General features: G+C 53.9%; 1 protein-coding gene across 1 annotated transcript in view; it reads left to right on the top strand.

Moving 5' to 3' along the window:
* The first annotated feature begins 326 nt into the window (after positions 1–326).
* RIPOR3 (RIPOR family member 3) overlaps positions 327–14,633 on the top strand; it is a 33,053-nt gene continuing 18,746 nt past the window's right edge. Inside the window, exons 1-3 of the mRNA XM_063077507.1 lie at positions 327–439; positions 8,920–9,066; positions 12,734–12,812. Coding sequence (XP_062933577.1) covers positions 330–439; positions 8,920–9,066; positions 12,734–12,812 — 336 coding nt within the window. The 5' untranslated portion in view covers positions 327–329. The remainder of the gene's footprint in view (positions 440–8,919; positions 9,067–12,733; positions 12,813–14,633) is intronic.

The raw sequence follows: 14,633 nt of genomic DNA, 5'->3' as shown, positions 1-14,633 counted from the left end.
GGGGGAGGGGAGGAGAGGCAGCTGTGTCCAGAAGGTTCTGTTTCCCCTGGGCTCATGGAGACAGCATTGCTCGGGTACTAAGAACCTGACTGCAGAGTATGGAGAGCTGGGTTCGAATCTTGCTCCTGCTTCTTGCCCCAGGCAGGTCCCCTAACTCCACAGAGCCTCAGTTTGCTCATCCATGAGCTGGGGACAGTACCAGCTGCCTCCGCTCTCTGGGGCTGTTGCAAGGCCTGAGAAGCGATGGTGGGGGCGGCTGGCCCTGATCAGCACTCACTAGGTGGCCGTGTGAGGCTGACTCTCCTGCCCTCTCCTTGCAGGTCACGGCCATGTCGGTGAGGGTGCGGTTCTTGTCCCCTGGGGACACAGGGGCCGTGGGGGTCGTGGGCCGGAGCGCCTCCTTCGCAGGTTTCAGCAGTGCACAGAGCCGGAGGATCACGTAAGTTCTGCCTGTGCCGCGGTGCGGGGCTTGTCTGAGGGCCGGGGGAGGGCAGGGACATCCTCCTCCTGCTGCCAGTGACCCTGAGGCTCACTCTCATGCCTGGCTTGCACCCAGGACAGAGTGTGTCTGTGTGAGGGTGGATGTGTGTGTGTGTGTATTATTCCTAGTGTTGGGAGAAACCTGTAATTTCCTTGAGACTTGAACAGTTATTGTTTCAAATGCTCCAGAAGTCGATCTGCCTGAGCTTATCAGGCCCACTTGGCAGATAAGAAAACAGGATCAGAGACGTGAAGCTGCTCACCCAGGTTCACACAGAAACACTGGGCCAGAGTTGGGACTCAAGTCTCCGGGGGGCAGGGATCAAAAGGAATGTTCTCCCTGCTTGATGGGCTGGGCAATAGGGCCACCTATCCCTGCTCAGTGACCTGGGGCAAGTGACTTCACCTGCCTGAGCTTTGGTTTCCTCATCTGAAAAAAATGGGAACCACGGGTGTCCCCCTGACATGGGGTTGTCATGAAAGTACCATGGTGATACATGGCACGTGTTACCTGCTGGCACAAAGTAGGTGCTTGAGGGAAGTTTTCACAAGAGGAGGCGCAGCCTCCACAGAGATGGGCCTGGGGGGTCAGTACTGACCCTCTGGCTGTGAGTTCACGGGAGGTACTGGCCAGCCGGGGTGTGCCTGTCACTCTGCCACGTGACTCTTCCAGTTCGAGGTCTTAAATACCTGGGGGGAAGGTATGTTTCCACTCCTGGGGCCACAGCCAGATGAGCCCAGGCCTGCCTGCCTCCAGCTCCAGGGCCTCATGTTGGGCACTGTGCAAAGCCCTGGGGAACCGCCTACCAGCTGGCAGGCCTGGGATGGGGCAGCTTTTCAGGTGTTCTGAGGGAGTCTAAACCTCTGCTTGTCTGAGCAAATGGTGTGAACAGGTGGGGGTCCCCAGCCAGAGCAGGGTACAGAAGAACCCCGTTGGTCAGTGAGTCGGTCAACAACCCAATTCCATCCTGCCACTCCCCTGCTTGAATCCTCCAAAGATTCCCCTCCTACTTAGAATGCAATCAGTCCCCTTGGTGGCCTAGAACTCCTGTGACCTGGCCCCAGCCAGACTAATTTCTTCCCCAGAGCTCGAGCCATACTGGCCTTTCTCCCCTCCAGGCCTCAGCACACCTGGGACTCCTCCTGGGACTCCCTCCCCCTCCTCTTCACCTGGCCACTTCCTGTCTAATCTTCTCCAGGCCTTGGGTTCATGCCATGTCCTGAGGAAGACCCCTGAGCCCCAGACCAGGCCAGGTCCCTCCTGCCCATGCTCCTTGAGCTCTTTCCTAGGGTTCAAGTGCTGTATGAGGGACCCACCCAAGCACGCTGGCCCCTGCATCGGGCCCTCCCAACTCATTCCCCTTGTCTCTGGCCTGCTCCCTCCCGAGGTGTGCCCAGGAGGAGTGGCATCTCAGGGTTGAAATCCTGGAGTGTCCCAGCTGGCAGCACCCTTATGAATCTCTCATTCACTCGACAAATATTTATGGAGCACCTACTCTGGCAGGGCCCCTTCCCAGACTCTGGGGACAGACCCAGGCCCCACCTTCCTGGGCTTGCAGTCCTAGGGGTGGGGACAGGGGTGGCAAACAATAAGCCAACAGTAATCAGGACAGGTTCAGTGAGTGGCAAGTTCTATGAAGGAACTAAAGTGGGGCCTGGGGAGGCTGCAAGGGTCCCCGAAGAGGGCCTCAGTGAGCCAGGGGCACGTCTAAGGGAAGGCCTGAAGGGACAGAAGGAGCCAATCATGCACAGATAGGTCCGGGAGTAGGGAAGCTTTTCAGGTGTAGGAGGCAGCATGTGCAAAGGCCCTGAGGCAGGAATGAGCTTTACAGGACAGAAAGCAGGTGTGTGGCCAGTGTATGGGACAGTGGTCAGAGAGCAAGGACTCTGCAGGGCCTTGGGGGCTGCCGTGAGATGTTGAGACATATTCTCAGTGTGAGGGGAGCCACTGAAGGGTTTAGGCAGAGAAAACCAGGGCCATAAGATGAGAAGAAATTTGTTCAAAACCCCAGAGTGAGTAGGGCCCAGTGCCCCTGACTCCAGCCTCGAAGAGGAGAAAGTGTGGACGCCACTGTGAGGAAGGCACACAGTAGGTACTCCATAAGTGCTGCTGCTGAGAGGGGGTAATGATGCTGTCTCTTGACTTAACCATTTCTGAGCTGTCTCTTCCTGGGCTTCATCAGGGTCTCCCACCCCATGGGGTCTGTAATCAGGGCTGGGAAGGTCAATTGTGCAGGTCACCCAGCCAAGGGGGGCATCCAATTCAGGTGACCCTCTCCAGGCTGTGTGCTGAGGTGCCGCAGGGACCCCTGTGTGGTCTAACAGGAAAGGAAAGGTCTGGAGACCCAGCACCCAAGGCCAGCTTTATGAGCATGCAGTCCGAGCTTGCAGGACCCTGTGCTCAGATTTAATGTCCTGCTCTCACCATCTAGAAATTCTTAATAAATTTTGGACACAGGGCTTTGAATTTTTATTTTGCACTGGGCCCCACAAATTGTGTATCTGGTCCTGCCTGCAGCTCTGCTCCTGCCAGGCCTTGCGGGGCCTCTGAACTTCCTGCATCCATGGGAAATGTCCCTGCAGGCCACAGTGGGGATCTCTGCCCAGAGATTGCCCCCAGTGTGGGCCTCTGCCTCTCACTGCCCCCCTCCTGGATTCCTGGGGTCAACACTCTGCGTGGGAAGAGGACAGAGGTGATCTGGCTCTGTGGCACCAGGGCTCATTGGCCATCAGCAAGGGTCCTGCGGTGTCCATGTCCTAGTGTAGAATAGGTGGCCCTGATGGCTATAAATATACTGGAGCCTTCCTGGGGCTCCCCCCACTGGGGAATTCCAGAGGACCATGGGCCTGGACTGGTTCAAAGGTCCCCAAGCAGTCACCATCTGGCCTCAGCCTCTGCAGTCCCCTTGTGCAGGGGTGAGGAAGAAACTTCTCATGGTGACAGGGAAGAAGCAGGTCTGTTTTGCACTTCCTGTCGCCATCCAACTCCCCAGGGTATGGACCCTTGGCTCTGGGGCTGGGTGGCCTGGATTGGGTTTCAGGCCTCACCTTCCAGCCTTATTTCCCAGGTAACCCAATCAGGCTGAAACACAGCCAAACTGCCAAGGTGCTCAGCGCTAGGGCAGGTCAGGTGAAACAGCCCCAGACAGGAGAGAAGGTCTCCACTTTGGTGGAGTGGACTGATGCTTCCTCTGTTTCCCCAGCCCTCCCCCACCCTGGCACCTTGAAACTCCTTTGACTATAGGCAGGGCTTCTTATTACACAATCAGACAATCCATTTAGGTAAGTAACCTGGTGGGGAACTTTATACTAGGGTGTGAATGATTGCTATAATAAGGCCATTTCCCAAGAGCTGGATTTTGGGGGTATGGGTAGGGAACAGATAGAGGGGATGAAGAAGAGATCCAGCCTCTGACATTATCCCATTCTGCCCTGGTTGACAGGCACAGCTGCCCTTACCTCCGTTTCTGCCCCTGCTCAGCCAGGTCTCCCCTTCCCCAGGCTGTCAGGCAGGCACCTCCTAAGCCAGGAGCCACTCACCTCCTGAGCCAGGAGCCACTCACCTGGGAATTCCTCTGTAGAGATGGCTGGGAGTGTGGGTGTGAAAACTAAATAGCAGCCCTTGATTTCCAAGTAGAGGAAGCTGGAGAAAGGGGACTCGGCCCTGCAGGTGGGAAGCAGTTGACGGCACACTCTGGAGCCAGGGGCGACTTACATAAGCTCAGTTTCCTCAACTGTACCAAAGGACAGACCTTGTAGACTTGTGTCAGGAGGAGATGGGTCAGTCCATAGAAAGCACCGAGAGCGGAGCTTGTACTTTGTAAGTGCCACGTGCACGCTCATCATCAATCCCGATCGTCCAGTGTCCTCTGACATCAGGATAAGTGGTCTGCTCACGTCCTCATTGCACAAGTCCTCACCTGAAGCCAGTCCAGTTGGTCCTAGATTGCCCTGCCTGGTGGTGAGGGCAGATGCGGGGCCTAAGCCCCGCCCTATGTGGCTGCGGATCCTGCACTCACAGCAGCCATGTCCCTGGGCCTCCCCACACCCACACCAGGCAGAAAGATGGCTCCAGTGACCTCACGTGAGGGCTGGGGCCACTGGGTTGCACGTGTCCATCTGGAAGCTTGTCTGGCATGCCAGGGGCTGTTTAATATTTACTGAGTCCTCCCAGAGCTGGTGAGACATCCACCCCCAGAGGCTGCTCCCTGTCCCAGCTGGTGTGACACTGGGGCCAGACATGCAGCCTCATTTCACCATCCGGAGGTGGCACATGCATCACCTTCCCTAGGCCAGCCCTCAGAGTGGCTGCCACGCCTGCCCTGTTGATCCTCAGAGAGGGAGCCCTGGCTCCGAGCTGCCTGGTGAGCAGTGCTTCCAGGCACAGCCACAGCAGAGAGGGTGCGGAGGTCTCCAGGTAGATGGAAGGGCGTGCGCACCTGCCCGGGACGATGGGCCCCTGGGAGCTGACAGGCCCCCACCTCAGAGCTGCCTGCCCTGCCTACCTGCCCACCTGTTGGGGACCCTCGCCTGTCTGAAACCTGCCTGTCCCCGAGGCTGCAGCCCTGCCTGTCTCTGTCTCTGCTGGCCTGGAGATGGCAACCTTGTGGAGGGCCCATTCCAAGAGGTGGGTGATGCGGCCTTGGGGGGAGGGAGCGCAGACCCTTGGGCTTTGGAAAGTGTCATGTGACCTATATAATATACAGGAATAACAGGAGCAGCAGTGAGCAGGGCATGAGCACGAAGGATGTGCCAGGCTTCTGTCTGGTGTCTGTGCACATTGCCTTAACTAAGACGCTACCTGGTTGGAGGAGCCTTCTCTGCCCACCCTATTTAAATTCTTTACCTCCCCTGTCCCACTTTATTTTTCTCTGTGGCACTAGGCACCATCTGATATGCATTTTTAAAAACTTATTTAATTTGATACATTTATGGCACTTACTCTTTGCCAGGCCCTGTGTAAAGCCCATTATATTTATTAACCATGTAAATAACCTTCACAGTTATCCCTTCCCTGGTCCTCATTTTATAGATGAGAAAACTGAGGCACAGAGGGGTTCAGTAACTTACCTGAGATCACACAGCTTGCATGTGGGGGAGCTGGATACACATGCCAGCATCTGGCTCTGGAGCCTGCACTGGCTACCACTTCCCAGGGTATTTTGTCTCCCCTTGTCTGTTTTGGTCACTGCTCTCTCCCCAGCCCCTAGCATGGTGGTTGGTGCACAGTAGGTACTTGGTAAATGTTTGTTGAATGAATGGGTATCTTATGACAACTCTGTGGGGCAGCTCTTATTATCCCCCTTCCACAGATGAGGGAACTGAGGCTCATGTAGGTTAAGTTCCTGGGACCACTGGGGCTGAGGTTTGAACATAGGGGACTGACCCAGAGATTACATCTCTAACCACCCAACTTGGTGAGGCCCCTGAGGATCCTCTGGCTTGTTGGTTTGTGGTTCAGACCACGGGGCTTTGGCGGGGCTTGGAGCTTGGTCCCCGTCAGCAGAGTAGTCAGGACAGCGCCCCCGCATTGAGCAAACAGTGGGTGTTGTGCCTGTGTGTGAAATGTGTGGCATCTGGCCCAACTGGAAAAACAGCCTGGCTGCCTGATGAGCTTCTTGGGGACCAGGATGGGGCAGTGGCCCAGTGGCACTTCTTTCAGAGCTGGTGAAGGGCTGGAGCTATGTCCTGCTTGTTCCCTGCCTGGTTCTCCAGACTGCAATTCTCTGTCTCTCCCTATGGACCGTGAGCCTTGAGGGGAGACCCAGGCCCATTGGCTCGCATCCCAGCACCTGAGTTGGGGACAGCCCTGCTCTGTGAGTGTGTGTTTAAATGAATGAATCCCTTGCCTTTGATTTTAGACCTCAGAAGTTCAGTTGACTCTGAAAAGCTCTCAAGAAAACCTGGAGCTGGGCCTCTTTAGCAGGGGCTGGCAGTCTGAGTCAGAAGAGACCCCCAGGTGTTTCTGACACCCCTGAGAGAATCCTGCATCCTGCTCCCATAAGGATCCCAGGCTGAGGATTTGCATACATTTGAGTTTGGATGCCAGCTCTGCTGCCTGCAAACTGCATCATGATCTTGGGCAAGTCACTTATCTGAGCCTGTTTCCCTAATTTGCAACGGGGTTAAAAATAATACCTGACTCTTAGGGTGGTTGTGAAAAGTCAAACAAGATAGTTCCATAAAAGCCTTAGCGAATACCTGGTGACAGCAAGTGCCCAGTGGACCTACAATTAATGTGTTATATCAGTAAACTCCCAAGGCCCTGGCTCATGGTGTTGGCTGCTCCAGCAGCCCAGTAGCCGTGGCCTGAGTTTTGTTTCTCTGCTCAGTGGAGACATTAGTTGTCCTTGTAAAGATGTTTGAAGCTGGACTTTCTCTGGAAGCCAACCTTCTCCTCCTCCCCACCCATCCTGGGTCCCCCAAACTAGAAAGACCCCAGATCCAGGCTGTCAGCAGCCTCCCGCCTCTGCCCGGTCAAGACGTGCTCCTTGCTGTCCACCCACAGACTGTACCACCTCCTCTTCCCCCACCCCTTGCTCACTCTGTCCCCTGGCTTGGATACCAGTGGGCTGTACCCATGGTCCTGCTCTTCCCTAAGAGTCCAGCTGAGAGCCTTGGGTCCAGGATCCCTCTGTTCTCCAATCCCCTCTGCATGCTGTATTTCCTTCCCCATTCAGTTTAGCTCAATATTTACTGAGCACTTACTGTTTTCTAGGCTGTGAGGTAGGGGAAAGACAGAGGCAGGATGAGATTATTACAACAATAGCTAATATTTATAAAACACCTACTAACTGCCTCTGTTATGTCAAATGTTTGGCCTGGCACCTAACAGAGTTCTCAGCACCACCTCTGGTGTGGGTTCTATTATTTCTCCCATTTTACAGATGAGAAAACTGAGGCTTGGGTAGTTTATCAGCACAGAGGTGAAGTTGCTTTGACAAAGTCCCAAAATGAGAGCGCTTAAATGAGATCAGTTATTTCTCCTTCTCTCTCTCGTAGCAGTGCAGATCCAGTGGGTGGCTGATGGCATTTGCAGGTTGGTCTGCGCCACAAAGCTGTCTAGGCCTCTTCCTTCTCTCTTGTCACTCAGCCATCCTCACAGGGGCCCTTGTGCATGTGGTTGATGCTGGCTTCCAGTGCATCCACGTGCCGCCCCCAGGAAGGCAGAGGGGAGCTAAGAGAAGGGCTAGCAGCTCCCTTTTAAGAATTGACCCAGAAGTTAGTTTTAAGAGTTATTTCCACCTGAGCCTCATTTGTGAGGATGAAGCCATACCTGGTGCAAGGGCATCTGGAAGACATCTTTGAAGGGCTGTGAGTGGACTTCAACATATCTGTGGTGGGTGAAGGCTGCATCAGCCAGCCAGGTCTTGAAGCCTACTGGATATGTTATAGTGTCATAAGGAGGGGCTTAGATGCCAGTGAAACCAGCTCTGTGCTAAGACAAGGGTGCCCTGACCCCAGTCCTGAGATGCTGGTACATCTCCAAAGGGTTGAGAGACCCTATGGTCACTGCTGGGAGACATTCATTCTTAGGATCATCCAATTCACACTCCCAACCCCAGCTGGCTCCTGTAACGGCAGAGTCCGTGGGCAGATTCTGCTTCAGGCACAGCTGGATCCAGGAACTCACTGTCATATGGATTTGGTCTCTCTGTGCTAGTTCCATTCTCTCTACATGGTGGCAAAAGGAGGGGGCTAGAAGCTCCAGACGTGTGCTCCCCAGGTTAGCAATGCTGGCAGAAAGAACCCTTCCTTCTCTTGTGAACTTGGAACTGATCTCCTGGCTGCTTACTGGCCAATCTTGTGTCCTGTGCCTCTCCCTGGGCTAGGGGAGTGGAATATGTGGACTAGCCACAGCCTGGGATGTGGGTTTGCCTCTGAATGCTCCTGTGTGCGTGTGCAAATATGTGTGTGCGCGGTGAATTGTCAGGCCACCTTCCCCTAGACCACAAATATAAAAAGCAGATCTGGGGAAGTGCGCAGGGGAAGACCAAGGGGCCGTGAACAGAAGGAGGGGATGGGTGCTGGGCGGGCAGAGCCAACAGGTGCCTGCCCCATGGGTAAGCCACAGGACTATGAGTTGGCCACCCACATTGCTTCGCCTGCACAGACAGAGCATGCTGACCAGAGAGCCTTGACATTTGGGCTGCTGGATTGTATTTATCACTGTAAATGCACTTCTTATACCAGGTTTATTATCTGTTATCACTCTTCTAATCCTCCAATCCGAGTCCCTCATTAAACAGATGAAGAATTGAGACCTGGAGAGTCTCAACAACTTTCTTGAGACCACGCTGCTTGGTAGTGATGTGGGTGGGACCCAGACAGGTCTCCTGACTCCCTGGGGCTCTGGTCACTGTTCCCAAAGGGCCTGTCCCAGGGCAGGGCTTTGTCCAGAGCCCTGCTCTGACTTCTCGTCTCCTCCCCTTCTCACAGAAAGTCCATCAACAGGAACTCCGTGAGATCACGAATGCCTGTAAAATCCTCCAAGATGTACGGCACGCTGAGGAAGGGGTCCGTTTGTCTGGACCCCAAGCCCCAGCAGGTGAAGAAGATCTTTGAAGCGTTGAAGAGAGGCCTCAAGTAAGGACGGGCTGTTTCTTGTCTTTAAAAATTGTGTTCTTCTGCCTCACCAGCCTTCTCTCTGCCTCTCCCTTGGGACGCACAGTTGGGTCTTGTCTGTAAGAGGCGGCAGGGGGAGCTCCCAGTTATTCGTTTAAACAACAAGCATGTCCCAGGTGCAGCCACAGGCTCAGCCCTGTGCTTGGGTGCTGGGTGAACAAGACAGGAGGACTCTGGTCTTGTGGAGCTCATAGCGTGGAGGACCAGATGTCAATAGGAAGCATCGCAATCGTTAATAATGTAATCAATAACGTACCTCTGCCAGCACGGGTGCAGTGGAGCACAGCAGCAGACAGTTGGCACGTGGAGGGCCCTGTCAGACCACGTGGCCCCAGGAGACGCGCTGAGGAGGTGCTGATGGTTTCTGAGACGTGCTTGCCTCTGTGGGACAAGCATTCCAAGCAGAGGAAACAGCATGAGCAAAGGCCTGGGGTGGGAGCCTGCACTGTGACTTTGCCCAAGGGCAGGAGATCAGGGCTACTAGATTCTGAGCAAGGGATCCACTTGAGCAGACTGACTGATTAGCTGGGCAGAGGCCAGAACAGGAAGAGTCAGTCACTCCACAAATACTTATGGAGGGCTTTTGGAATGCTGGGTGCAGGATACAGGAGTGAAAGAAACAGACACGAATCCCTGCCCTCGTGGAGTTGACTCCTAGTGTGGGGGAGACAGACCATAAACAACATAGATAAGTAAAATACAGTTGTGTCAGATGGTAGTAAGTGCTGTGGAATAAACCAAATCAGGGCAAGAAGGCATGGAGGGTTCATTTTAAACACGATGTTCAGGGAGGCCTCACTAAGAAGGTGACATATGAGCAAAAACCTGAAGGGGTGAGGGAGCGAGCCCGGCAAATAAGGGGAGAAGAGCATTCTAAGTGGGGGTTGCATGGTGCAAAGGCCCTAGGGCACAGCAAGGAGGCTAGCGTGGCTAGAGCTGAGGGAGAGAAGGTGAGGTCAGGGGTGATGGGGACCAGATGATAGGGCTGGGCCACCAGAGGGCGGGAAGGACCCATACTTTGTCACCTGGCACCAGCAGGTAATTTTCCCAGATAAAGTGGCACCAAGTTCTCCCCTACCTCCACCCCTTACGTATAGACAAGGTAGCCAATCACTCAGAAACAAACCAGAGTTGATGAAAAATGTAAACCACCGCAGAATGAAATGGTTTTCAAAATACACATTCTTTCTTATGTTAAAAAAGTTGTAATTTACATGCAAAGCAGAAGACTTGCAATGGAGAAAGGACGCTGTTTTGCGTCAGGTCTTCATGGTCAAGTGGGCTTTTCTTTGGAAGTGGCAGCTTGGCCCCACCTGCAGGGGTTTGGGGAGAAGTAATCCCCCCCTCAGAGCTGCAGGAACCCCCTGTAGGAGCTCAGGAGGACAGCCTTGCTGGAAGGCTGGAAGAAAAGGCAGTGGCACACTGTCACCTGATTCCTCATGCCCCAACCAGCCAGCCCTCTCCCCAGCCCACAGGGCCTGCCTGGGCCTTCTTGCCACCTGTCAGGGAGAGGAAGGCAGGACAGCAGCACCTGCCATTCAGCCAAGCCTCACCCCTGGGCTCTGAGCACCGGGCAGGAAGTACACTGGCACCCGGGTCCCTGTCCCCAACACTGCCAGTCCGTTTGCCCCAATATTGAATGTCCCCATGCTGTCGCCAGCTCTCGGCTGTCATTCTATCAATTCGCCCACCGTCAGATCTCTACTGGTGGAGAGCCCAGTGTTCCAAGCTTGTTATTGCTACATCAAGAGTAAAAGACCACTGGCTCTGAGGACAGTGCTTCCCATGAGTAGGGACATAGACTTGGCCACTTGTTACTGCTCACTGCAGCTAACCACCCACCCCAGCTGGTTGACGTGGGTAGCGTCCTCCCTGACACCAGCCTCGCCTCCCCACCTGGTGTGGGCTGGAGCTGCCTGCCGAGCTGGTCACTAACACCCCCTCGATGCTCCTCAGCCCGTGCCCTCTCCTCCTCCCCGCGTGACTGGGTTCAGGCATCTCCTCTCTCCCTCCCTTAGTCTGTTTGCAGCAGTCTCCTTGCTGCTTCACAGGTCCCCTGCTTCTCCACCCTTCTACTCCCCCCTGTGCTCAAGTCTCTTCCATGGCTCCCTACTGCCCTTGGGAGGGCATTCAGTGCCCTTTCTGACCCTCGGCCTTTCCCACTTTTCTTTCATTATTCATTCCCCATTCCCACTGTGCCTTAGCTGTGTGTCATCCCCAAATAGGCCATCTTCCTTCATGTGTCTGTGCCTTGGTTCTTGCTAAACAGTTCCCAGGAGCAGTGCAGTCATGGAGGCTGCGGCCTCTCCATCTCTCTAGTGCAGCGTATGGCGTTTGCCCAGTCAAATGTTGTTCCTTCTTCTGGGGACGCCCTTCCCTGCCCTCCACCTCTAAGTGTCTTGCTCTTCATCGCTCACTAATTAACAACAACAATAACAGCAGCAGCAGCAGCTACGACTTGATACTTTGTATCGATGTGTCCTTGAATCCTTACAAAAAACTCTGAGTTTAGCCTTCTTTTCCAGATGAAAAAACTGAGTTCCAAATATGGGAAGCAGTTTGTGTAGGATCCCATGGCCAGTAAGCAGGGAGTGGGATTAGAAGCCACTAAACGACTCCAGGGCCAACGCTGAGCTGCTCTGTTGTCCCACCTGGCCTCAGGGAAAATGTCACGCCCCTGTTCCCACAGGGACCTGGCTTCCTATACCAGGGGTGTCCCAGGCCTACCTCCCACAACCCAACTGCCCCTGCTTGGTGCTGGTGCACGTGGGAACTGGGGGTGTGTGTGGAGAGTGGAGGCCTGCCCCCAAGGGGCTCATCTCCCAGGCCAGCTTCTGATGTCCCCTAAGGACCACATGTCTGAGACTTGTCTGGGGCCAGTGGCACCCCCTTTCCACCTGGGGAGCCCAATCCCTGAGAGAGTGGTGACCTGGCAGAAGCTGCCCTTCTACTTTTGAGGTGATGTAAGTGGGGCCCAGAGAGGGTGAGTGATCTTCCTGGGGCAACCCAGCAAATCCATGATGGAGCAGGTTGGGCCCGCCCACCCCAGCCCCCATGTCCAGACCCCAGGTTTCCTGGTCATAGCTTCCTCTGTGCTTTCTAGACTGTTTTCCAGTTCTCTGTGTGGTCCTCAGTTCTGTGCATGCAGTCAGTAGGACGGCCTGCCCTTGGCTATGAGGGAGGCCTGTCACTTTGACCTCCCCACCTGCTCAGCCCCAGCTTGGGAGAGAGAACAGTATGGTTGCGGGGGGGGGGGCAGATTTTGGCCTCTGGAGGCCACTGTGTGGTTTCAGAGCCGGGTTCAGCCTCTTCCCTAGGCCTGATCATTTGCTGCCTTCCAGGGTCGTTGCCCATCTTTAAAATGCATACAGTGACAGTAGGATCTGCTTGTGGGCCTGGTTGGGGAATGAGCCGAGAACTTCACCGGAACCCATTCTGCACCAGGCCAGGCAGGCAGCCCACGGCGTGAGGAGCTGGAGGCTCAGTGAGCCGGGCCATGCTTCCTGTGGCCTCTGAGCCCTGCTGAGAGCCGGGGTGGCCTCCATGCTGGGATGCTGGTCACCTGACCAGTTTCTCTTCCTTTTCTTGTTCCTTTTCAACTTAAAACTCTTCCTCATTCTCCTCGCAGAGAGTATCTGTGCATCCAGCAGGCTGAGCTGGATTACCTGTCTGGACGCCACAGGGACACCCGGAGGAATTCCAGGCTGGTGAGACCCCTCTCTGCCCCTTCCCACCAAGCAGCCCTGGCTGAGATTCAGAGAGAGGCCCTCTCTACCCCCCAGCCCACATCATGGGTGTGAATCTCTGTCCCAGAACTTAGAGGCTTATGGGATAGACCCTTTATTTTGAGACGAATTAAGCTCATTTTGACCCTGGTAGATTTAACTCACAGGGGGGTTCAGCCGTCTCAGTGTCACCTCACATTCTCTCTCAGTTCTAAAGTAACTCTAAGGTAGGTGAGTGTACTGAGGTTCGCATGTTTTAGATGGTCCTATTTTATAGACCTTGACCAACGAGGCACCCTGGAATCAGGGAAGCTTATGTGCCAGGAATGTGGGTCAGCCATCGAATCTCACAGTGGCCCCTGATACTGTCCTTGATCAAGCCACGTGTTTATCCCACGTCCAGCCACTCGGTAGTTTTCCTGCCATCACGCGGGCAAGTGTCTTGGAGGCTGGCCCTGGACCCTGTGTAGCCCAAGGCCCACCTGCTCTGGGTTTTTACCTCCCCCTCAGCAACATCAGATTTAGCAAAAAAACAAAGCCAAAAACAAAAAAAATAGGATGCCCAGTTAAATTTGATTTTTCAGACAACGAATAACTTTTTTAATATAAGTGTATTCCATGCGATCCTTGGGATATACTTAACACTAAAAAAAATTCATTGTTTATTGGAAATTTATTTCCAGCCCCTTGTTGATCAGAAATTTAAATCTTAACTTGGTGTTCTGTATTTTCTCTAGTAACACTGTCAGAATCCCACTGCTCAGGAACCTCCATCCCTGCAGCTGGGAGGATCTTTCTTTCTAGTCTGGGAAGTCCTTCCCAGCCTCCTCTTCTGTAACCCCCTGCTGCCATGGGAAAACCCACCTATCCTTAGTGGATGTGACTTGGTTGCTTGTAGGATGCTCCTCCCAGCCAGTGTATTCCAGCATCCGTCCTCCAAAGCACCGAAGTGCAGAGCAGGCCACCAGCTTGAGTGAGGGAGTAGAAAAATGGCAGGGGGCGGAGGGAGAGGGAGATTAATTTTTCTATCAAAATAGCTTCCAGATACTTCTATATTCTGGCTCTTGCGAGTCGGCTGGGTAGGAGATGCAGGGGTCCCAGCCTCATGGGTGTGCCAGCCGACTCGGGAAGGGACAGGCCTGGGAATCGCCACTACACCTCGCCCTTGGTGGGCTGTCGATGGCAGCCAGCACAGATCGTGGGAGGAGATGCTGCCAAGATCTACCCCGTTCCCAGTCCAACCCCCTCCCCTCACGTATGTGTGCAGAGGTTCCCACACCACAGAGCCCCATTCTCTCAGTTCTAGAAGCAACTTTGAGGTAGGCGAGTATGTACATCCGTGTATGTTTTAGCTGCTCCCATTTCATAGATGGGCACGCCAAGGCCAGGGAAGGGTCACTGCTTGGGGGCCACACAGCAAGATGACAGATGCAGGGTCCTGCTTCCCTTGTGCTGCTGGTTCTCATTTAAACAAGACATCAGTTTCCAGGAAGTTGCTGTGCATGCGCTCTTCTTTTCAAAAGCTTGGGATCATCCTATTTCTTTATATCTTAAATACATTTTTAATTTCATGATCTCACATGCACTGTTTCACATGAATACATACATGGGAAAATGTAGACTTTTGAGGGGTTTATTTCATCCTTCTTTCTCTTTCAATTAATTATCCCTCCCCAAATCTTCCCCATCCCACCCTGTTTAACCCTCGAGGACAATCTCATATTCATCCTTTCATATTTTTCTCCCTGGTCACATAATCATGTAAGTAAATATAAAAGTTTTGGGTTCATTGGTGTCTTATAA

The sequence above is a fragment of the Cynocephalus volans genome, chromosome 1 (assembly GCF_027409185.1).
Source record: "Cynocephalus volans isolate mCynVol1 chromosome 1, mCynVol1.pri, whole genome shotgun sequence".
NCBI classification, from domain to species: Eukaryota; Metazoa; Chordata; class Mammalia; order Dermoptera; family Cynocephalidae; genus Cynocephalus; species Cynocephalus volans.
The sequence above is the reverse complement of the archived record's forward strand: the minus strand, read 5'-3'. Positions and strand labels throughout refer to the sequence as shown.